This window comes from Doryrhamphus excisus, linkage group LG19, assembly GCF_037039965.1.
Source record: "Doryrhamphus excisus strain RoL-2023G ecotype Guam linkage group LG19, RoL_Dexc_Guam_v1.1, whole genome shotgun sequence".
Classification (NCBI taxonomy): Eukaryota; Metazoa; Chordata; class Actinopteri; order Syngnathiformes; family Syngnathidae; genus Doryrhamphus; species Doryrhamphus excisus.
Window position 1 is genome coordinate 13075263 of NC_136375.1, and position 22689 is coordinate 13097951.

At 45.2% G+C, this 22689-nt stretch overlaps 3 protein-coding genes across 7 annotated transcripts; 1 reads left to right on the top strand and 2 right to left on the bottom strand.

Annotated features, from left to right (window-relative positions):
- Positions 1–169: 169 nt before the first annotated feature.
- dpf3 (double PHD fingers 3) lies at positions 170–11951 on the bottom strand. 4 transcript variants are annotated; one of them, XM_058056428.2, is made up of 12 exons: positions 11813–11951; positions 7878–8038; positions 6607–6714; positions 5202–5335; positions 4404–4499; positions 4249–4321; positions 3830–3871; positions 2509–2649; positions 2303–2431; positions 1712–1824; positions 1555–1636; positions 171–1330 (listed from the first exon to the last, which is right to left on the bottom strand). In XM_058056428.2, exons 1-12 carry the CDS (start codon positions 11842–11844, stop codon positions 1263–1265), a joined length of 1179 nt encoding a protein of 392 aa, XP_057912411.2. In that variant the 5' UTR covers positions 11845–11951; the 3' UTR covers positions 171–1262. The 4 variants fall into 4 exon arrangements, with proteins under 4 accessions (XP_057912408.2, XP_057912410.2, XP_057912411.2 ...); XM_058056425.2 differs by having other exon boundaries at positions 170–1330; positions 1555–1824; XM_058056429.2 differs by lacking the exon at positions 3830–3871 and having other exon boundaries at positions 172–1330.
- A 365-nt stretch (positions 11952–12316) lies between these two features.
- wdr21 (WD repeat domain 21) lies at positions 12317–19272 on the top strand. Of its 2 annotated transcripts, XM_078798817.1 has the most exons (14): positions 12317–12715; positions 12845–12948; positions 13067–13224; positions 13291–13373; positions 13442–13523; positions 13618–13761; positions 13868–13917; positions 14009–14088; positions 14610–14702; positions 15429–15526; positions 15605–15784; positions 15849–15963; positions 16029–16293; positions 17489–19272. In XM_078798817.1, the coding sequence occupies exons 1-13, from the start codon at positions 12573–12575 to the stop codon at positions 16271–16273; spliced, it is 1575 nt and encodes a 524-aa protein (XP_078654943.1). In that variant the 5' UTR covers positions 12317–12572; the 3' UTR covers positions 16274–16293; positions 17489–19272. The 2 variants fall into 2 exon arrangements, with proteins under 2 accessions (XP_078654943.1, XP_057912407.2); XM_058056424.2 differs by lacking the exon at positions 17489–19272 and having other exon boundaries at positions 12318–12715; positions 16029–16691.
- Positions 17398–22567, bottom strand: zfyve1 (zinc finger, FYVE domain containing 1). Its single transcript, XM_058056423.2, has 12 exons — positions 21256–22567; positions 20939–21182; positions 20578–20838; positions 20295–20509; positions 20108–20214; positions 19657–19765; positions 19490–19587; positions 19079–19196; positions 18800–18970; positions 17987–18167; positions 17792–17905; positions 17398–17720 (listed from the first exon to the last, which is right to left on the bottom strand). The coding sequence occupies exons 1-12, from the start codon at positions 21748–21750 to the stop codon at positions 17485–17487; spliced, it is 2349 nt and encodes a 782-aa protein (XP_057912406.2). The 5' UTR covers positions 21751–22567; the 3' UTR covers positions 17398–17484.
- Positions 22568–22689: the final 122 nt, after the last annotated feature.

Genomic DNA, 22689 nt, shown 5'->3' on the forward strand with positions numbered 1-22689 from the left:
AGCTTTAAGGTAACGTAAGCTGATGTTTGTGTCATTACTGCCGCCTAGTGGCCACATTACTGCGTGCATATAGTTGTATAAACACTATTGTGTATTGTGTGAGGCACTGTATATTTGAAAATGCCATAATTGTATGGCAAATGAAATTCGATACTTATTCTTTTTTGTAAAAAAAAAATCTTTATTACAACAAAACTAACAGTTACATAAGAAAAATAGGACACGCTGCTGTCATCAAATGACAGAGATATAAAACACACAACCGCCCCAGGATTGTCTGCGGCAAAGCAAATGAATGTAAAGGTTGGGCATCGTGGCGTGGGACTGCAAGGACACACAAAGCGGACGTGGCTTAAGAAATCTACACAGCCTGAAGGAAGCAAGGGAAAAAGGTGTGTAACTCTGGAATGTGTCACAGTGGCGTGTTAACACTTTAAAACACACACACACACACACACGGCATGAGCACTACCATGGTAGATTAACTGTATGTAGATTAACTGTATAGAAAAAGCCAACACAACCTGGTGAATAGACACAGCTTCCATGTGTGTGGCTGGCTGATGGACAGACGGCAGAGTTTATTTATTTACGATGTGTAGCGAAGCCTTGAAAACTTCATGAAAACAAGCCGGAAATTCCAAAGCGAGGCGATGATAGATTTAGGGACACATGTTACTCTTAGATCCGTGCGGAAAAGTCACATTTGCATAACAGGAGTCACAACAAAACCGGTTTTGTTTTTAATCAATGATGTGTTTACCTTGCGTATGCACCGCGCTTACGATTTCTCCTAAATGGAAAAGTTCTGCGGCGAGGTAGAATGGCGGCTCAGCTACATGAAAGCAGTGTAGCCCAAAACACCTGAAATCCTGTCTAACGTATGCGGACGTCACGTGACGGATGTCCAAAAATACCCCAATGCTCCTAGAATCGCTTGTTGCTGCACTTGAAGTATCTCTGAGCTCTGCATGCACTTTAAAATGCTAAAGATGCTACTGAGCTGTCCGTGTGAGTGCTCCTTACCGCTCTTACAACATTGGTTCTGTTGCTATGCGTGTTGTGGAACCTACTTCATAAATGACTTTCTCATGCACTCCAAATTATGATTTAAGGTAACAAAAAGAACTGGTTTTAATATGATGACTTTTCACGCCCCTTCTCGTCTTCACGTCTTCTCATTCCGGGGCGGCTGGAATTAGAGCATTTAGGGTAACTAGCGGAATTGCAAGGGTGTAGACGCCCACAATGTATCCAGGGGGTTATGCTTCTCCATAGGATGACGCCTTGTCTTTCAGCAAGTCCAGACACACGTGACAACTCCAGCTTCCTGTAGAAACACACAGTAGAGTCTTATAGTATGGTAATTGTAATAACATAAATAATATATTATAGCACTAGAGAATATGTTTTCTTTTTAACAAATTACTTTATTAGAAATACTTACAAAATAAACAAAATATATAAATGATAATAATAAAAAAATATAAATCGTAGTAATAAAATGACTTTTAAAAAGTCTTTTTGTCATTCTCCAGCCATCTTCAGTCGTACCGTCAGGCGGCTGTGTCATGGGCGGCTTCAGGCAGTACATGTGGTATCCTCGATCGCAGTCGTCGCAGAACAGCAGCTGGTCCTGCACACAAACGCCACACGTGAACGCCTCCTCCGCACACGCAAACCTTCCACATCGCAACAGTCGGACGCGTACGTCGTTTTCCGAGGTGCCGCAGAGGCTGCACGACTTGCACTCGATGCACTGCCACTGGTACGTCCTCACGGCGTGCATCATGTTGTCCGTGAACTGCAGACATGTCGGGTGACCTGCGGACGCAAGAGTTGGGACGGTCAAATGAGACCGAAGCCTAGAGGCTTGTGTCAGACTTCCTGAATCACACCGCTTCTTTGAAGCTTTTCAAAAAAGCCTCAAAGCTTCATGAAGCTTCACCCGCCCAATTCGAGCTAGCAGCAAAAGTAGCTCCAGTTAGGTTTTAACACCCTTGATGTATATTATCATGTACAATGCTGGATTAGTGAAATATTAGAAAATTAGCACTTCTTGCTCCCTGACAATGGAGGTGGCTCTACGCTGCCCCCTAGTGACTAATAATAAATAATAATAATAATACATTTAATTTGTATAGTGCTTTCCAGAGTACTCAAAGACGCTTTACAGTAGAGAAAAATAAATAAAAATAGACTAGAGTAGAAACAGAGTAAAATATGCATTAAAATACAATATCCATACATTCATTAGTCTTAGACGAGGGAGTGTCGGAGCGTTCTTGTGGCAAGAACTCACCTGAGCGCCCGCAGTCCGAGCAGGACACCAGCTCCTCGGCTTGGCCCGTTTTCCTGTTGGAGTCCTGGTCTCCCAGGCAAAAGTCGCAGTAGTCGTTGGGAATGATGACACCGTCTGGACCCTTCTGGGCTGCAATCACACACACACACACACACACGTGTTGTATTTGTAAAGAATGGCTTTTGGCTTTTGGCTTTGTGGCGTACGTTTGTGGTTCTCAGAAGCGCGTGGCGGTGGAGACGGGGCCGGATCGCTTTCCTTCTCCTCCTCGCCCTCCTCCTCGGCCAGGTGTGTGTGCGTGTAGTGGTAGCTCAAGCCGGGACGATTCTTGTAGCGCTTCCCACAGACTGTGAGCACAAAGAAAGGCAATCACACCTTCTTTCCTTCATATTGGAAACTACTAAGGAGTACCGGGGCCACCTTAAACTGGAAAAAGTAACAATACTGGAATAGGGTTGGGAATAAAAGTGATGGGAATAAAGTTGGCCATACATTTTAAAATCCAAACACAAAGGAAGAAAAGAGGAATGACATTTAAAAATATGAGCATGACATAAAAGAAATGATAATTAAGAATGAACGTAGTTGTATTATGAGGGGAAGAGTAATGTTATGATGTAACCATCCCGATAGAACTTTATTCCGCTAACCTCATGACTTTTTTGGTATTTTTTTTCTCAAAAACATACCGCTACTTTATTTTTGACATTTTTTGTAAGACTTGATTGGTGTAAAATGAATACCATGTAATATTACAACAATGTCTGTCTTCATACTTCCGTAACTTTATTGTTGTGATATTACCACTGCTTTTGTTGAACGCTTACACCTTGCATTATTGTCATATTATGACTTTTTTCATTAAAAGTATGTATTTTTTTTCATATTACTTTTACATAATATAACTTTTTTCCTCATACACTTTTTTTTCACAACAATTCTCCTGACATAAGAAATGTTTTTGTGGTCATATTATGACTTTTTCAACTTCCTACAATTTGTAGCTTAGTATTTTTCATCCTTTTAGAACTCAATTATTTTTTTCCTGATATATTTTTTTTCCTCATAAACACATTTTTTCTTTTATCACACAGTTGCGATTTTTTTTCATGTCACTTTACTGCCGCAATATTCCGCAACTTTAAAGTTCCTGCAGCTTCTATATGAATATTCATCATCATATTTCAACCTCTTTCTCTCCATAACACCATTTCCAACTTTATTCCCGTAACTTTACGACTTAGATCATCTTTTGATGTTTAGAGTGGCCCCCTGCGTGACTCCTTTTGTGTAACATGAATATCTACAGGATGTATTAGTCACGTGGAAATAGAAGTACAGTACAGTACAAGAAGGGACGGGGGCGGGGCACATGCACGCGTGGAAGGCGGCGAGTTAGCGAGTTAGCATGTTTGATCGTGAGACAGCATTCCAGGTACTTTGCAAAGCGTTGAGGCCATGCGTTTGGTACATTCAGCACGTTGACATGTTAGATATCTGCAAACATGGTGCCTCGGGTACCGATACCTTCTCCAGCCTTTTTTGAGTTATGCTTTTGTTTGTGTCTATCTGGAACAGAGGAGACACACAAGCAAAAAAACAAACAAACAAAAAGAAAGACAGAAAAAACGAACAAGACATAAAATGAGGATGAGATTGAATGATTGTTTTTTTTTTTGGCGTATAAAAGGTTCATTCATCAGTCCACATCCTTCCTGTGGAGGAGAGTAGCATGCTAATGAGGGCTGAACAACAAAGTCTTTCTTCATGCTGCAAAACGCTGCATTTTTTAGGAACACGAGGGGCGGGGCGATCACTGACAGGTGACAGGAAGTGACTTGGAAGTGTTACCATAGCCACATTGCATGTCCGGAATGTGCGATTTAACCAACAAGTTCACAGAATATATATATTATATACTTTAAAAAATACTTTTCTTATCTTACTGTCACAAACGTAAGGTTTGTCCTGGTCGTCCACGCTCGCCGCTTCTGTCTTCTTGCGACTGGACCCTCTATTCTGGAAAATGGAAGACACATTTTTAATTAACGCCACAAGATGGCGGTATAGCTGCATTGAAGTATGACGAGTGGCGACTCACTTTCCCTCTGTTTCTGTTCTTCCTCTTCGGCGTATCCACTTCAAAGTCTTCGTCATCTTGAAAGCCGTCGCCGTTTTCCTCGGCTTCAAGAACCCTCTACACAGCAAACACGAAGTAGGATTGAATATAGCTAATGAATATTTTCGTAGTTGTGGCACATACGAAAACTATTTTCGGTCTTCTAAAACATTAATATAGCCCTCAAGAGAAGAAATAACACTTCTGTGGTCACTTTAAGTCGTATTACCTTATACAGTAGACATAATAAGAGTAAATGTAAAACGCAAAACGTCAATAAAACCCCTGCGCGAGCAGTGTCACAGTAAATGTGTCCGCTGGCGGAACCTTAGTGAGGAGTCAGTGTCTCACCCAGCACCCTCACCTAGTGACCAATTAGAACACAGTATAAATGGAACGCTTCTGCCCTTTGTTTTTTGTTCATTTAGAGACACATTTAGCCTTTTTTATTCTTAAAAATGCTGAATTTAGGCTAATAAGTACAATGTGCTTAAATATCCATGCTTATTTCATGAAACAGCGATTATTAATTTATATTTTTTGGAAAAAACGCAACATAGCGAAGTGTTAGTGTATGGCAACAGCGAACACATTGTTACAGGTCGCACATCACTACGGCCACTAGAGGGCACCAACCTCAACAATACACATGGATGTAAACACCTGTATTTTCCATACAAAAGTATATTTTCCAAAAAAGTAAACGCCATACAAAAGTAAAAAGCTATACACCAGCATTTGCTTACAAAAAGAAACATTTTTCCATGCAAAAGCAAAGACCTGTATTTCCAGCAGGGTCTCCTCCTCCTTGCAGAGGTTATTTTTTTTCTCCAGGAGGTTGTCCCCCCTCAGCAGGGCCTCCAAGGCAGTTGCCTCCCCAGGGGGGCCCTCACGTTTGGGGGCCAGCTCTGCCTCTGAGGAAAGAAGATGAAAAAAAGATATACTGTAGATATTTTCAGGATGGCTGATACTTGATACGTGTGTATAAGCTAACGCTTCTACACTTGACCCGCTGCACACTAAAGGGTGAAAATTTGTCAAAACATGCACCCCTCCTGTGCTGCTGCTATTATTTTTCTGACAAATGCACCACATGGTGGCGCTGTCATGAGTTGGATAGACTTGAAAGTAGTAAGACTTGAATGTTTTGCCCAATCACAATGACATATGGTACACACCCTTGGGAGACCAACAAGCACATGCGTGTCCATTCAGCAATATTGGTGGAACAACACGGCCGCCATAGTTTATAAGTCACTGATGATTTGTCTAATGATTATCAAAGCAACTACAGCTTTTTCTGCATTTGGACTTTTTCTTGATGCTAACCTTGCACCTTCAGGCACACAAACCCGCTCAGGAAGTATTAAATAAACACCAAACGCTGCTAAGAGGGGAGCAGTCACATTCCTCCGCCGTGTTGTGATTGATATCTGGGCTACACTGAACAACTTTCTTTTTTTTTCCTCGTGTTTTTGGAATGAATAACAACTTTGACATTGTGTCTGTGTCTGTGTGTGTGTGTGGGGGGGGGGGGAGTAGGTAAAAACAATGGCTTGTCTTTATGGCTTATCGGGTTCCTGGGCCATTCCTTTGCTGGAAAGAACCCCCCCCCCACCACCACCACCACCAACCCATAACACACACACACATACACGTATGCACATAACATCAAGGACACACATCCACTTCATAAGACTCACTTTACAGTCTAATGCCTCATGGTCAAATGATTAGAGGCCCAGTTAGGGTGCTTCTGTGTGTGTGTGTGTGTGTGTGTGTGTGTACAACAGTGCGGGGGCATTGATTTGGAGGAAAGAATGAACCTGGAGACCTGGCTAACCACAGCCAGATGGTCAGATATTAGCTTCAACGCCAATCACAGGGCACACACACACACACACACACAAGCTGTTGCATTCATATTATTTGCATTCCTGATTTTGGGTCCCCACAGTGGGGGGAAAAAAAGGTCCTTTTAGTCTGAGTCCAAAATTATTTTGCAGTTGTAAACATATTTGTCACTCCAATTACGCTTTTCCACTGCGTCATGGCCAGATGCAAATGCAGATTTGATGATTCTGTCATTAGGTCAAGCCCCCCACCCCACAAATAGATTGCGGTCCTGTCGGAAAAAAAGTGAGATTATGTCAGCATGCTCCTCGTGTGTGTTTGTGTTGCCTACCTAGCCTTAGCTCGCAAAGGCGGAGTTGTGGGTCGAGGGGTGGGTGGAGTCTCCTCTTCTTTCTCCAGCAACGTGCCGGGTAGGCGTACATCTGTCCCGCCGCTTTGCCTACACACACACACACACACATATAAACATACACACATGAGACGACACAGGCAGACAGGAAGAATTTTAACAACCACTGTCAAGCTTCAGCATTGGAACAAAACTCCCATTGAGACCTACACACACACACACACACACACACAACTATTTCAGTGTTCAGGCTAATGATCCACATATTTCAGGAAATCCTGCTTAGGCTGGCGAGATGCGATCCCTCCCATACATGAGGTAGCCAGAGATAAAGTTTCAATCCACGTTTGTTTGTGTCCCTGCGAGCGAAGAAGAAGAAGAAGGAGGCGGGAGACGATCCGGCATAAATGTAAAAACATAACGTGCGTCAGGTCTGCCACAAAGTGTAGGGTGCGGCCGCAGAACGGTCTATTTGTGTCCGGCTTTCTCCTGCTCGGGAACGACAACAACCTTGCTATGCGCTGGCTGAGCGTGCAGGCCACACAGGTGCAGAATAACTAATTAAGTACACAGCTAAATATCTACAAACATATGAATATGTGGCGTTCGTTCTTACTTTTTCACTTCCTGCAGACGGTATGACCACGTGTCCTAATACTTCTGTGGTGTCTCACAAAATAACGTCCCAATATGAAGAGAAACAAGTTCATTCATTCATTTTCTACCGCTTTTTCCTCACGAGGGTCGCGGGGGGTGCTGGAGCCTATCCCAGCTGTCTTCGGGCGAGAGGCGGGGTACACCCTGGACTGGTCGCCAGCCAATCACAGGGCACATATAGACAAACAACCATTCACACTCACATTCATACCTATGGACAATTTGGAGTCGCCAATTAACCTAGCATGTTTTTGGAATGTGGGAGGAAACCGGAGTACCCGGAGAAAACCCACACATGCACGGGGAGAACATGCAAACTCCACACAGAGATGGCCGAGGGTGGAATTGAACCCTGGTGTCCTAGCTGTGAGGTCTGTGCGCTAACCACTAGACCGCCGTGCCGCCGAGAAACAAATTGTATTCCAACAAATACATGCATGCACACATGCCACACTCATATAGTCAAAGTGACCTATCAACGTTTAGACACCCCCCGTGTCCCCGCAAAGACGTCTTGCTTGATGGTGGCCATTTTGCAACCGATCTTGCTCAAACGTCCCCACAAGGGGGTTTCCGCTACGAGTGAGACATCTCACCTGGCTGCCGCTGGCACTTTTCCATCCAGATGTAGCAGTTGTTTTGGGCCACGCCCGTTTGCGAGTCCAGGAAGGGCATGCGCACGCTGCGCTCGGCGCACAGGCGGGCGTTGTAGCTGCGGCAGTGCTCGATGGCGTCCTTGTAGAACTGGTCCCCCAGCCTGGACACACACAGACAGTCTTAGGTGGACACTTCATGTTAAGGGCTTGATTTGATTGTTGAATTTAAGTGGACTGTGTTAATGAACACCTTAATCATCTCCCTCACTCGTTTGCACCTAAATGCCTAATTACCCAGGCTTCGCTACACATCTTAAAATGCAACCCGCGATTAGAACGACGTTCTACTTGTGTGTAAACATTTGATTTCTAAGCGGCTTTTCCCAGATATGCAAAGAATGCCACATTGGACAGAGACCAGCACATAAAGAGCTCACAAAGACGTGCAGTGTTTGGCTGGGGGGGTGGGGGTGGGGGGGGTGAAAGGTGACAGGGGGTCAAAAGGCATAGCAAAAGTCCCACCCTTAGGACACAACATTAGGTACACTTCTGCCTCGGCAAAGATAATGCTGCTCTTCTGCTGCTTTACATGCGTCTCCCTCAGACGTCCGCAGGCCGCTTCTTACATAAGTGTCCGAGGGAGTGTGTGTATGTGTATATGTGTGTGTGTGTGTGTGTGCGCACCATCACATGCATTTACTTCATCGGGCTCCAGTTGTGTGTATGCGTGTTATGATTGCATGCGTGGCTCCATGATGCGTGACCTGGGGAGCATCCTTTAGCTTGCAGCTTTACCCACCAAGAGCACGACTCCGGCATCAAAGATGACATTATGTATCTCCTGTTTGCCTCCCATTTAGTCGTCTGGCGCTTACGTAACGTTTATGGCAGAAAACACATTCCTCTGGGTCCACAGCTTCCAGCGTACTTATGAATTCTGCAGCTAGTGTGTGTTTGCCATATGTAAAAAAAAACACTTTGACATGGGCAAAGGTCCATGAAGGCATGCTTGGAGGACTTTGAGGCCTGAGAAGCCAATCAATGAACTTTCTGGACTCGGATGGAATACAGATTACAGTCATCCCTTGTTGATCGCCATTAATTGGTTCCAGACCATGATAAAGTAGGATTCACCTTTAACAAATGGAATACTTTCATAGGTATACAGTAGCATGAAAAACCTGTTTACGATCTTTAAGGATGTTTTTTTTTATTGGAGAATTTTATTTAAAGCCACAACAAAAAAAATGTAATTGTGTGTAAATAAAGTCAAAATATTAAGAGAAAAAAATTGAGCCTAATGAGAAAAAAAATCAAATTTTACAGGAATATTTTATAAAAAGAAATTGCATAATTTTAGTAGCATTAAGTTGAAATAATAAAGAAATAATAAAGTCATATTACAAACAAAACAATAAAATTGGGAATAAAGTCAAAATATTAAGAGAAAAAAAATTGAGCCTAATGAGAAAAAAAATCCAATTTTACAGGAATATTTTATGAAAAGAAATTGCATAATTTTAGTAGCATTATGTTGAAATAATAAAGAAATAATAAAGTCATATTACAAACAAAACCAAAAAATTGGGAATAAAGTCAAAATATTATGAAACTAAAGTCATAATATTCCAAGAAGAGAATATACCAAGATTATTTGAGAAGAAAGATGAAATATTAGTGGGAAATGGAGCAAAACGGGAAAGAGTACAGTTGATACATCTCAGCTTTGCATCCTTTCATTTTTCCTTGCTTGTCGGTGGAAAAAGTTTGGACACCCCTTGCGATCTTTGCAGCCCTGACAAACCCGGACTACTGATTTTTCTTGAAATAGTGACTTCGCTTGCATGTGGAGCATCACACCATCCCCTCTCATCTCTGTTTTCAGCTATGTGTAGTTTTGCAATATTTACATTTTTGGGGGGTTAAAACCGACTTCTGTGACTGACAGCTGCAGCCCGTCTAGGCCGTCAGGCCTGACATTACTGCCTTGTCTGCTTCTTCCAAGTGGAATCTATGATGCTAAACTAGTATACACAGACTTTCTATAGACACACGTAGCGCTCATTGATTTTTTATTTATTTATCATCAATTCAATCCCGATCAACACTAACTTTAGACTAACCGCCCCCATTTCCGACATTTTATACAGTGGAGTGACCGGTTAAGGTCAATGCAAACATAAATGGCATGTTTGGGGGGGAGCCAAGATGGCAAAAATGGGGCCAGGTGGGGGTGGGGGTGGTCTGACATGCTGCGGGGGCACACGTGTTCCCTTTCGACCCATGTCACCCTCATTTTATGTGCAGGCACAAATGGGAAAGGTGGGGGGGGGGCATAATCGGGAGTGGTCGAAGGGAAAGGGTGGGGTGGGGGCTTTTAAAGACTCTGATTCAGATACCGCTTGTGGTGTTTTTTTAAAGAATAATGTCATCACAGTTCCCTCGTCTCTTTCACACACACAAAGGCCAAGCTTGTCTTGTTGTGTGAATGTATGCAGCACACGCACACACACACACACACACCCGCCCCCAAAACCAAACCCCTCCATCACTGAATCATGCAGTACGGGGGGAGGGGCGCACGTCTACATGCACATCATAATAAAAATACACAATCCGATTGACCCCCTTCACCCTCGCCATGCATAAACACACGAGCAGTAATGAGCTTTTTCAACACATAACATGCACTTCCTTTTCCTCTCCACGGTTGAAAAAAAAACACTTTCTATTTTATTACTGGACAGCATGCACCATCATCAAAATTGGAGCGGCATGTAGGATTTGAATAATTTGTTTCTTAGTTACCCCGCCACACACCAATGACGTCTTCATCACATCAAAACAACAAATATGACGATGAAATCTGCCAGGAGGCGTTGGAAACACGCATGGTTGAACTATAAGACAAAGTCAATTTGACTCATACACACAGCTATTACATTTTGGTGAAAGTCTGGATAAATGTGTGCGTGCAGAATTTTTTTTTCTGCCATTTTTGCACATTTGTCTTCACGTCTCGGTAAATAATGCATTCATCGAAATGACAAAACTGACGCATGTAAGAGTATTATCTTTACGAGGGTTATTCCCAGGTACCCCCTGCCTGAGCGTACCCCAGCATGGTTCCATCCACCTGGCTCTATGCTGACAAGACATGGACCCTGGAGGATACTGGGACGCTCGCTAATCTGCTGTTTCCACATGCACGGCGACACAAACATGCACACGTACTGTACGCTACAGTACTGTTTTGCAGGAATACAACAGCTTAAAGAGCAACCTTGGTGGCCTCCTGTGGAGTCGTGTGCAGCTAATGCCCCCAATTCACTTTCACAGCAGTAAAGGGAAAGTAACAGAATGCACTTCTGGTTCACAGCCTTCAACCAGGAAGATATAGTGTCAAATAAACCATATTGAAGGGAAACAAACCATGTAATTGAATGTGAAATGTAATGTATCTTATGGCAGACAGTAAAAGGGTTAAAAAATCATGCCCAACTTAATGGCTCTTGTGCGCAAGACCGCAGGAGTCAACTGCAGTTTGTTCAAGCGGTACTAATAACGAACTGAAAATGAAAACAATTCAGAAAGTATGGCTTTCAAATGGAGCGCTCGGCGTGCAAAACGGCTCAGTATCGCTGCAAATAAACGGTTACGGCAACAAGCTTTTCGTGAGTTTAAAGTCAAGTCAAAGCGCACCTGAGAAAGCATTTGCACACGCATCGTCCTTTCTTTGCATTTTCCATACATTGCATCGAAAAGGGGGAAACCTGCAGATGAGCACCCACAGACCGTGCAGTTGTAATAATAACAAAGGGTAACAAATCTCCGGTTATCGCTTATTCTGGCGTTCAACCGACAATGCGCTCCTTTCCATTTCCTTACGACAGTCATGCGTAAATGATTTTTTACCACAATAAAGGCTTACTTACGATTTTAATGGATTCTGAATTACAGTCGCCATTTTCCAGCAGGACTGTAACGTAATATTCCAAATCTCGGTGTAGTTTGGGACCCAAATGAGGTGGGGTGGGGGGGGGGGAGCACCAATGCGGTCCTGCACGCCGTGCAGCCAATGCAACAGCAGCATCGATGCACTGGGCGTGGCTTCTGAGAAAGCTGTCAGTCAATCCGCTGTCTTATTATATTCATATTACTATATGTGAAACAAAAATGATTTTATTCACTTTTTGTGATGCGAGGACAGAACGTCTCGTTCTGTGATAAATTCATTGAATGTAATAAGAACACAATAAACAAAACAGTCACAATAATTCAATACAAATAGAATAAAATAGCACATTAAAATTAAATTTAGATGTTTACGGTGAGGTTGTGTTATTTATATTACGGTATCGCTTAAACCAGAGTCAGCCAATGAGATTCTGAAACGTCATTTACTACGGTAAGAAGTTGACCAATGAGTAGCGTTTAAAGGCGGGCCAACATGGCGGAAGCTCTGCCAGGAAGCTAACCTATGCTATTTACTTCTACAAAACTACTTAAGTGTCATATTTTTTTTAAAGCTGTGGTGTTTTGCTTGTTACATCATTATTGGGCGTTCCTTCTAGTTGTTGAATCTTACGCAGCGAGTTTTGTGCAACTCAACAATCACCCAACTTTGGAACGCTAGATTGAGGCTACGTTGGAACGAATGAACGTCAACAACAGTCACAACAACGTGGCGTCCGTATGGTAGGTACGAAAAGAGCAAGGATGAAAAAGTGCGACGGGACGAAAAGAGAGACTCAGTTCCCCCACAGAGGACAAGGAGCCACTCGGAACCGTCGACGGTACCGAGGAAAGCAGCGGAGACCTTCATGGGACGACCGGTGGTGCGTTTAGTGACTTAATTCAATGCTAGGGAATGTCATACATGTTGTGTGTTTTGCCCTGAACGTGGAGCAGTGATAGCAAGTAATGTAAATATCATTTGTAATACTTTATTATACGTATATTCACAGGAATGGGAATGACGATGCAGGCCCATCATTCAGTAGATCTGAGGGAAGATCTGACAACCAATCTAGCTCGTCTTCCTCCTCCAACAGCAGCAGTGCAGCACCAGGTAGGTACCAGACAAAAACAGCCTATCTCACGCTACCTCCTAATTGTTGCTTCTGTCTATTAAACAATCTAAAAAAAACACACCACAAGCAACTCCTAAGTACAAGTTTTATCATCAGAACTACCAGGTTTCTACTTTGACCCGGAGAAAAACCGATATTTCCGCTTGTTGCCGGGACACAACAACTGCAACCCTCTGACCCGTGAGCAGCTCCGAAATAAGGAACGGGAGAAAGAGAGAAACCGGATGCTAGAGGAGGATGGCAAGAGCAGAAAGGTACTATACTATATATATACTATATACTATATGGCAGCAAATGAGATGAGTGTTATCTCTTCATAGAAAGCTCCCAGAACGGGACTCAACACTTTGTTGCTGCTGCAGAAACGGCGTCTTGGCCTGCTACCTGAGATGTCCTACTGCAGGTACCGTGTGGTGGCAAACACATTTGTGTCCCAAGTTTGTGTTACCACAGTTCCTGTGCACTTTTCAGGCGAGTCCACGAGGGGAAGGTAGGCGTAATGAGACGCCACCAACTGCAAACGAACACCACGGACAACATCAGGCACATTGTGGTCGGTGACTGCGGCCGAAGTAAACTTTTGGCACTGTGAGTGCAGTCGAGAAGCGAATGTTTTGGAGTTATTCACCGACTTGTTGCTTTCTCAGGCCGACTCTTCGTGCGAGCAAGTCTTCACAGTCAACGACATGTCTCATGCGGGCTGCAAGTACGGCGTCATGAACTTCAGCAGCAACAGCCAAGGGTCTTTGACGGTGGAAACCTGTGACACGCTTTATGTTACCTATCAAAAGGTATCTGCACTCACCGGACTATTCAATCATGCACCATTTAATTAGATTCAATACCAGCCAAATGTAAATTTGCGATATTTTTGAGTGCTTCTTTATTGTCTTTCAGGTGAATTCCCTCTGCTGGGCTTCTGTCAACTACCCCAACTCTCACATGTTGTATCCTCAGATGTGGCGTACCTTAGACTTGAATCTTTGTTGCTTTCTTCAGCCAGTTCATTGTTGCTACTCTCCTTGACACGCTGTCTAGGTTGTGTCTGGATGGGGAGCAGCGCAATCCCAGCTGCGTGACTCTGCTTCCGGCCTCACTATTCGGCAACTCCAACCCAGGTTACATCACTGTTTTCATGCTTGCCTTCTATTTTGGTGGCCCTGTTTATGCGTGGAGTTTGCATGTCACCCCCGTGCTTTTGTGGGTTTTCTATGTGGACTCCGGTTTCCTCCCACATTCCAAAAACATGCTAGGTTAATTGCCGACTCCAAATTGTCCATAGGTATGAATGTGAGTGTGAATGGTTGTTTGTCTACATGTGCCCTGTGATTGGCTGGCCACTAGTGCATTTGTATCCCTACTCCCTATAAACAGAGTACATGCTGTATGTAGGGCCCTAAGATCCAAGGGGGCGCATACTCTGCAAATGTTCCATATCCACACTGACCATAACGTAAACACCCATATTGGCTGGCCACCCCCCATGTCTGCGTGAAATGGTTTGGCCCTGCTTGAGTGGGCTTACCCGCTACTGACACAACAAAATTTTTCTCAGGTCCCCAACTTGGCCAAAGGCGTCCCTGAGAATGATACTGCATGGTAGAGGTGTACCTAATGAAGTGTTCCCTTCCATCAACAGATCAACCAGGGATGCTCTACAACTTTAAGATGCCTGCAGCCTGGTCTTGTGCTTGGTGTCTACATCCCCAGTTTGACAAGATGTTCAGTGTGGGCAAGTAGAACGCTGTTCTTCACATTCTATTATATTTCAACAACTAGAAATAGGTTCCACACTAGTGTATTGGAATTGTTAGCCTTGATGCTGGACTGTAGACCATTGAAGGATTTGGGTAAGCATATCAATGAATCCAATAACTATTTTATAAAACACTGGAATGAGATGAGATGAGCAAATCCAGCGCTCCTTTCTTGTAAACAAGCATTCACTTTAAGAGGAAGGACGTTGTACGTAATGCTTCACGATGAGGGAAAACCTACTTCGACGAGACAAAAAATGACCTCAGCCACCTGAAACGCCTGCACTGCAGTGTTTCACCTCCAGGTGTGCACAGACGAGAGTTTATGTTTAATATGTACATTTAAAAAAGGTCAATATAAGAAGCAGAAAGTTAACGGTATTGTAGTATTTGAAAACAAGGTATTGTGCATCCCTACTTTGTACTGTAATACTGCAGATGCCATATATTGCATACAGCAACATAACAGGAAGGACACTAACACTAGCATACCTGTGTGATGCTAAAGTGCTAACATTACGCTCACATTTTAAAAGCAGCATCATGCTAGGTTCACCATTTGAGCACCTTTTCTGTCAAAAGTAGCACACGCCAGTAGCCTCTCATGTTAGGCTCTAGGGACACATACAGTATTTGTGTTTGAAGATCTTTAATGAAGTACATTTTGAAACGGTGTGGGTGTGTTGACGTGTTTCATACAGGTCTGTCTCACAAGGTGGTAGTGCAGCATGCAGTCAGGGCACACAAACTAACCATCGACATTGGAAGTGACGTCCTGGCTCAGCAGTTTTGCACTCAAGTGAGTCAAGAGCAAGTTTTTGATTTAGTGTTATATGGATTACAACATGACAGCCAACTGTTTGCAAATGCTGTCCAGGTTCCCGTGCTGTTCAACGGCTGTCGATCAGGCGAGATCTTCGGCACAGACCTGCGACAGCTCGGCGGCCGCAGGTATCAGAGCTGGAAGACTACAAGCTTCCGGCAGGAGTCGGCGATCACGTGTGTGCGCGTGCTGCAGGATGACAACTTCCTGGTGGCTGCGGACATGTCGGGCCAGGTCAGGATTGGCGACTTTTAAGATGGGAGGGAATCATTCAGAGCTGATTTGGAAGTGTGTGCAGATCAAGCTGTGGGATGTGCGCGCCACAAAGCCCGTGCAGGAGTACAGGGGTCACCACAACGAGCACGCCCTCCTCCCCGTCCACGTCTGCGAGCCAGAGGGGCTTCTCTTGGCTGGTAGGACAAATAAACTACCTGAGAAACTCGCAAATAATATTCACAACGCCTTTTCTTGTCCACAGTGGGTCAGGACTGCCACACCAGGTTCTGGAGCCTGAGGGATGGCCATCTCCTGAGGACCGTCCCGTCGCCCCACCCGGCTGCTAACGACGCTATCCCGAGCGTCGTATTCTCGTCCAACGTCGGCGGCCGCCATTCCCAACATCGATGGCCGCCATTCCCTGGCTTGCTGATGGCCATCAAGCAGGACGTCTTCTACTTCCCTTACAACACAGACGACCCGGATGGCGGGGAGATGGATTTTTAAATGACAGGACACTTCATTAGGTACACTGCCTTTGTAGACAATGCCCACTGTTTATTATTGTGGTTCATACTGAGAGTTGTTTCTAATATTTTGGATACATCACTGTCTGGGTGAGTTTAAACTGAAGAATGCTGGGGGAAAAAAAACAAAAAGTCAACAGTGACCAGTTTATTCCACGAGTGCAGTGACTTCAAGCTGCTTCATCTGACATCATCATCAACACAAGGTCAAAATACTTCGGATTGTGTCCTTGGCAGATATACTGAGGGTTTCAATAACAAAGACCGTATTCTCAGGTCCCACCATGCCTTGACTGAGTTGAACTAGCAGCAAAGCGGGTTTGAGGTTCCAGCCTCAAAGTTGGCGTCAAGTTGTCGTATTGCTAATGCCACACTGCAAGTAAAAAAAACAAACATAACTCTAATTCAATTCAAATAAGAAAAACAGTCTTATTAAGGCTCTTCTATTATTTTGCCCTTTTTATGCACTAGCTACAAAGGCCGGCAAGGTTATTGGAGTAGGTAAGTGTATTACATAGATATGGGCTCTATATACAAGTTGGAATGCATCTATACGTCTAAAAAAAATAATGAAAAAGGCAATAAAGCAAAAGCTTGAGGAGCTAAGAGGTTTCTTAGCAATGTGCACCAAAAACGTGCAAAAGTCTCAGGACGCCATTATAGTAGCAATGCTATCATCACCATGAAGTGTACTTAAAGGAAAAGTGCACTTTTTGGAATTTTTGCCCATCATTCACAATTCCGATGTGAGATATGAACACACGTCTTGGCTCTTTTCTGTGTTCTAAAAGACGTGAAAACAGCTAAAAGGAGGCTGCTAAGAATGTACATGATGGGACACATCTTTATAGATAACCCTTACAATTCCAAAAACAATGGAGGTTGTCTTTAATGGTAGCTGTGCATGGTCGTGTGTCGACTTTGTCAGTCTTGTGATTGATGTGTGACTGGAGGGCCCCCCCTCCTACCCCCCCCCCCCCCAAACCAACCAGCTGCAAACGACCCTCCTCCAAACAGGAAATGGATAGCAGGGCTACATGTTGGGTAATAACAATGGAGACCTGTAAGAACACAAGTAGGGATTGTCCACAACTTGATAATATCTCGTGTGTTCTCGCCTTCTTTATAGTCACTGACTGACAACAGTTGAAAACAGGAAATGCCATCAAAATGTCCCTTTGGCTGCTTCTGCTAGAGTTCTCCCGTCTTCTGGCTGCAAACGCTGCACACCCTCACCGGGTGATCCCATCCCCTGGAGGGCACGGCACGCCGCTCCTGCGAGCAGTCCTCGCACACGCCCTGACCGCAGGCACGGCAGTGGTGGATGGAGAGGCGAGAGGCCGAGAACTCCCTCTGGCAGCCGCAGCAGGAGTGGATGTCCTGATCCGGGACCCAGTAAGCGGGGCGCGCGGCGTCCTTCACCAAGCCTGGAGGGACGGCAGGGGAGGTGACATGGTGGCTTCAGGTCAGTGTGAGAGTTTTTCTGGATGGTTCTCACCTAGAGGTATGTCAATGGCGCCGACCACAGCGCCGAGGGTGTTCTGAACAGCCTCCCCAACCTTCCTTGCCATCAGGGTGCCTCCTTCCTCCTCCAAGGCCGCATCTAGGAGCTCTACAACAGACAGACATAAATCACTGATACACACTGAAGTACAGCTCACTTATTTGGGTACCCAAGGCTTCATTTGCATACCCGCTGGGATCCCCCTGTTATGAAAACACGCATCACAGACTCGAACGGGCGCAAGCCCCCAGCCTCTCTCAGGGACAGGCCGGGTTTTGGAGGAGCAGGCGTCACAGAACCCTTCACCGCATGCCCGGCAGTGATGCTTCGTGTCATTGGGTTGGAACGCCACCGCACATTTTTGGCATTGCTGCACATTAAACAGGACAAACCATGTTTTTTTTAAATGTTAGCAATGTCCTAAAATGATCACATTCATGTGTGTGTTACAGCAAAACAACAGGGGAAGCATTGCCCTTCCAGAGTTTATGCTATATCTTGTTTAACTGCAGACACTAGAGTTCATGCTGTGGTGATTGATTAGGCCCTCTACAGGTAGACAGGAGTATTACAAGACAAGATTAGAACATGCACATAACTACCGTACCTACTTTCTGACACATCTATTGACACACTGCTGAAATCTTTGCTATAATTAGTTAACTTCGGTTTACCTGATCGATATTACCATGATGGTGTCATTTGTGGAAATGAGGATGATGAATATAGAATATAGAATATAGAATAAGTTCTATATACAATATAGAACATATTTAAGTAAATCATGTCAAGGTCCCTTTAACTGGCCCTTCCAGTAATGCCTCACACCCTGCCTTCCACTTCCACATTACAACATTATCCTTCATAGTAGCGATGCCAGATTTCTCCGTTTTGGTTAGCTTCTGGCTGCCCTGTTCTCACCATACAGCGGACGCTGCTGTGGCAACTTCATTTTCCCCTCACAAGATGAAACTGATTCATCATGCATGTTGGTCACAGTACCAGGATGAGAGAGTTGGGTGTCCAGTAGGTGGGAGCGATCTGGTCGGTCAGCCAAGAGGTGACGGCTTTGGCCGGCTTGACGCTGAGCTCAGACACCGACTGGGAGATGTACTTGACTCCGTCCAGCAACCTCTGGGCAGCGTTGTGGTTGTCTTTCAGAAAACCGTCAGACTGAAATGAGGGCAGAGTGAGAATAGATGTCGTTTGATAACTGCAGCCAATAGGGAATAAGGTTGTTTGGTGGGGGTCATTCATTCAGAGCACCCGCGGTCGACTCACCCCCGGCCAGATGTGCTGGATCTCGGTTCGCACCACCGTTTCCACCGGGTCCTGGTTTCCGTACCAGTACTGCCGGCTCCGGTAAATCACGGCACAGTTGGGGCACTCGATGACATAGCTGGAACACACACAAGAGCCAAATAGTGCTGCATATTTTAGAGTTGTTTTTTTTTACCATCCTGAAGCCAACTTTTAAAATGAGAGTAAATATTTTAATAGTCGTATTTTAAACTGACTTTCATGCTGGTTACATGCCAATAAATAACCTATATTTTGGAATAATACACATAAGTGTATTTTCCTGCCATATCTCCCTGTCCTTTCTGTGCTGTCATGAAAACAGCATAGTGGGCCAGACCGGACTGTGCAGTTTTTGAATGCATCCATCATGAAACTGTCCTACGGACTCACCCCGACCACGCGTAGATGGCCAGGCCAAACCACGGAGAGTCAGACGAGGCGGTCGTTTTGGGAACCACAATCACCTCCTTCCCTCCCTCGTAGCAGGCCTGCAACGTTTGGACGCTCAGATCCTCACCAAGCAGCTCCCGACATCAACAGCGTCAACGTGCGCTCACCTTGCATGTGTAGATGCGGTTGTCGTACTGCACCGAGTAGCGGCATCGATGTTTGGCCTCGTGTTCGAGTCCCTCCTTGAGGTGATTCATACTTCTCTTACAGCCTGAGCTGAAAGACAGCGTCAGTGAGGATATCTCCAGAATTGGAGAGCGGCTATTTCTCAAGTTTATATGTAAATATATGACAGGTATATTGAACAGCACAGAAGCAACAGAACCAATGTTGTAACAGCGGTAAAGAGCTAACTGCTCAGCCAGTATTAATAGTAGTAACAGCACTGATGAGTTCAGTACAAAAGTGTAACCCGCATGCTTGCACAACAACAGCTAAGCCCCACAAACAACTTTTAATAGCGCATACAGAGGTAGATAAAGTTGCTGATCACTCTTGATGTTTCAAACACATAAGGTGTTTTTAACCCAGGAGGAGTGAAACTGTATGCATTCATACCCACAACTCAGGCAGATGCAGGAGCAGGTGAAGTACTCATCTGGGAAGAAGGAGTTACTGGTCGTGTGTTCATCTGGGATGTCGCCACTGAAACGCTGGCTCAGCGCCTGGAAAGAGCGGGAAAGGTGGGATATCGGTGGAGTCGTCACTGGTGACAACCCGGCTAACCAAAACGCAGTCAGTAGACCTGCAGAGCCTTGAAGATGACGCCGGCAGACCGTGGCGAGCGGGTGGCGTTGTTGTCCAGCTGTTGCTCCAGGCCTCTCTGTAGCCCGCTGAAGTCGGTGGGAGGGTTGTAGGTCCGAGTCCCGCAGTACTGCACGGAGCTGAACGCTTCGGGAAATAGACCCACTTTCCTGAAACGCTCCTGGAGGAGACGGTCTGCAGATTCGGATGGCTTGTCTACACATAAAAATATCTTTTCTAAGACTTCCATGGAAAATGTCTGCGATCCTCATTTGTTTCTGTACCTGATCCTAAGAGTTTGGTGTGGACCGTCTCGTGGAAGATTATGACAGCGGGGCCCAGAGTGGACAGCGGGACGTCCAGGCCACAGCGCGTGGTGGTCGCCTTCAACTCCCGGGAGAAATGCTTCAGATAAGCTTCCGAGGCATCACCGAGGAACTTGAAGAGGTCGTCATGGAGGCGGTCGGCGTGGGTCCTGTAGATGATGATGTCTGAGATGGCCAGGACTTTGAGGAGGAGGCGGGTTCGCTGACCCTGGCTGGATCCTGAGTGGAAACGGGAAAGGATGCAGGAAGTGCTAAGGCAATGATGTCACTTTGCCCAACTGAAAGCCGATTCTGCTGTGTCAAGTTCTGTAAAGCTTACCAGCTCCGAGAAGTCCTTCTGTGTCAATGACAACCACTCGGTGAAAAGGGTCCATGGCTGCCCACACGCCCACCGTGCAGGACTCCTGCGTGGGCGAGGTTTTGAACACTTCCTTTCCGTGGAAGAAGGTGTGATTCAGCGTGTGGGACTTCCCCTCACCGGTGTTCCCAAAGATGGAGACCACCTTGAGGAGCTCATCGGCTCCGCATCGCAGTCTGCTCACAAACTCCTCTTCATCCTTCACCTGCATGCGAAAAGTTCACAAGAGTAACCCCTCCCATCCATGCATCCGTGAGTTTTCATTTCAAGGCACTCACCTGCATCTCCTCTCTCTCGTCCACTAAGAGGAAGCTGCACACTTTGTCCAGCTGCTCTCTAAGCATCTCCATCTCCGACTCCCCGGATATCACACTGTTCTCCTGGGGGGTTTTGGCCGGGGGGTACGGCATGACAGGGTGCTTCCTCTTGTTCACGCCACTGTGCGTTCGCTTCTGGCAGTCCAAACACAGGTTGATCTTGCATCCCTGGCAGCGCACCGCAGCTCGCAGCCGTCCAGCTGTGACAGAGCCCCCGCCGCCCCCGTCCCCTTTACATGCGTCGCAAAAGGGAACGTGACCCGGGGAGATGCGCACGCGGTCGTGGTTCCTCATACGGTCCTGGCGATGGAGCTCTAGCTCGCAGCGGGCGCATTGCAAGCTGCTGCATTCGTCGCATTCAAAGGCGGCCTCATCGGAGCCCCCGCAGGCGTAACTCTCCTGGCAGACTAGTACTGTGTTCATCCCTTTATCTACAGCTGGACCTTGACCGCTCATAGCCCACTTTTACAGATGCTGATAATGGAGGACTAGACTGCTTATTTACTACAGAGGACTATTAAAAAAAAACAACTAAAGTTTCACTACAAGCACAACCTTTGACCTTTGTCTGAGATTAATGCTGTTCCTCCTTCATAGAGGTTAACTATTGTTTTTTATTCATTTGTTGTGAATATTTTTTGGACTTTCATTGTGTAGGATACTGGATAAAAAGCACTCAAACTTGAGCCCTGAAAATACCCTTAACACTACCCCTACTATATGTAATATAACGGTGTTGATTATTTTATTTTATTGCACAATTACTGTCAAAAAGTAGTACAGGCTTGAATGGCTGTGTTGTTGTGACCCAACACTAATGAAGCAAACATTATCTATCCAGCATCTTCTGCCTTGTTTACACAGTAATAAATGGCTTGCTAAATGCTAGCTGCTATGCCCATAGCTAGGTGTTTACTCAAATACACCAAACAGTTATTAATAATTAGCAAGCCATGCAGGCAGACGTGGTACCGTGGACGAAAGCAATAACCGTCACCATTTCCATCGACTGACCTCACAGTTGTTGTTAGCAGTCCGGCCGACGACGACTGACTTGACAACTGTAAACCATTGCCTTGTCACGGTCTAAAACTAGCCCCGAAGTCTAATAATAGCAGCAAACATAGGGCACGGTGCCACGTACTGACCTGACAGTGCGGAAGTTAGATTGCTGTTGGGCTATTTATTATGTGTCAGAAACCCCAAGAAATGATGTTGTCGCTTTTACATCAGCTGATCGGCTTGTTTTTATCGAGGGTTGAAAAGTCATCGGCAGTTAATGCATTCTGGGAATTGTAGTCCCGTGGCCTCTGTGTGAGTTTCGCGCTGAGCCATAAACCGCCGTGTTTGTGTAACTGTAGCTGGATTTTAATAACATTAACAACAATATTATAT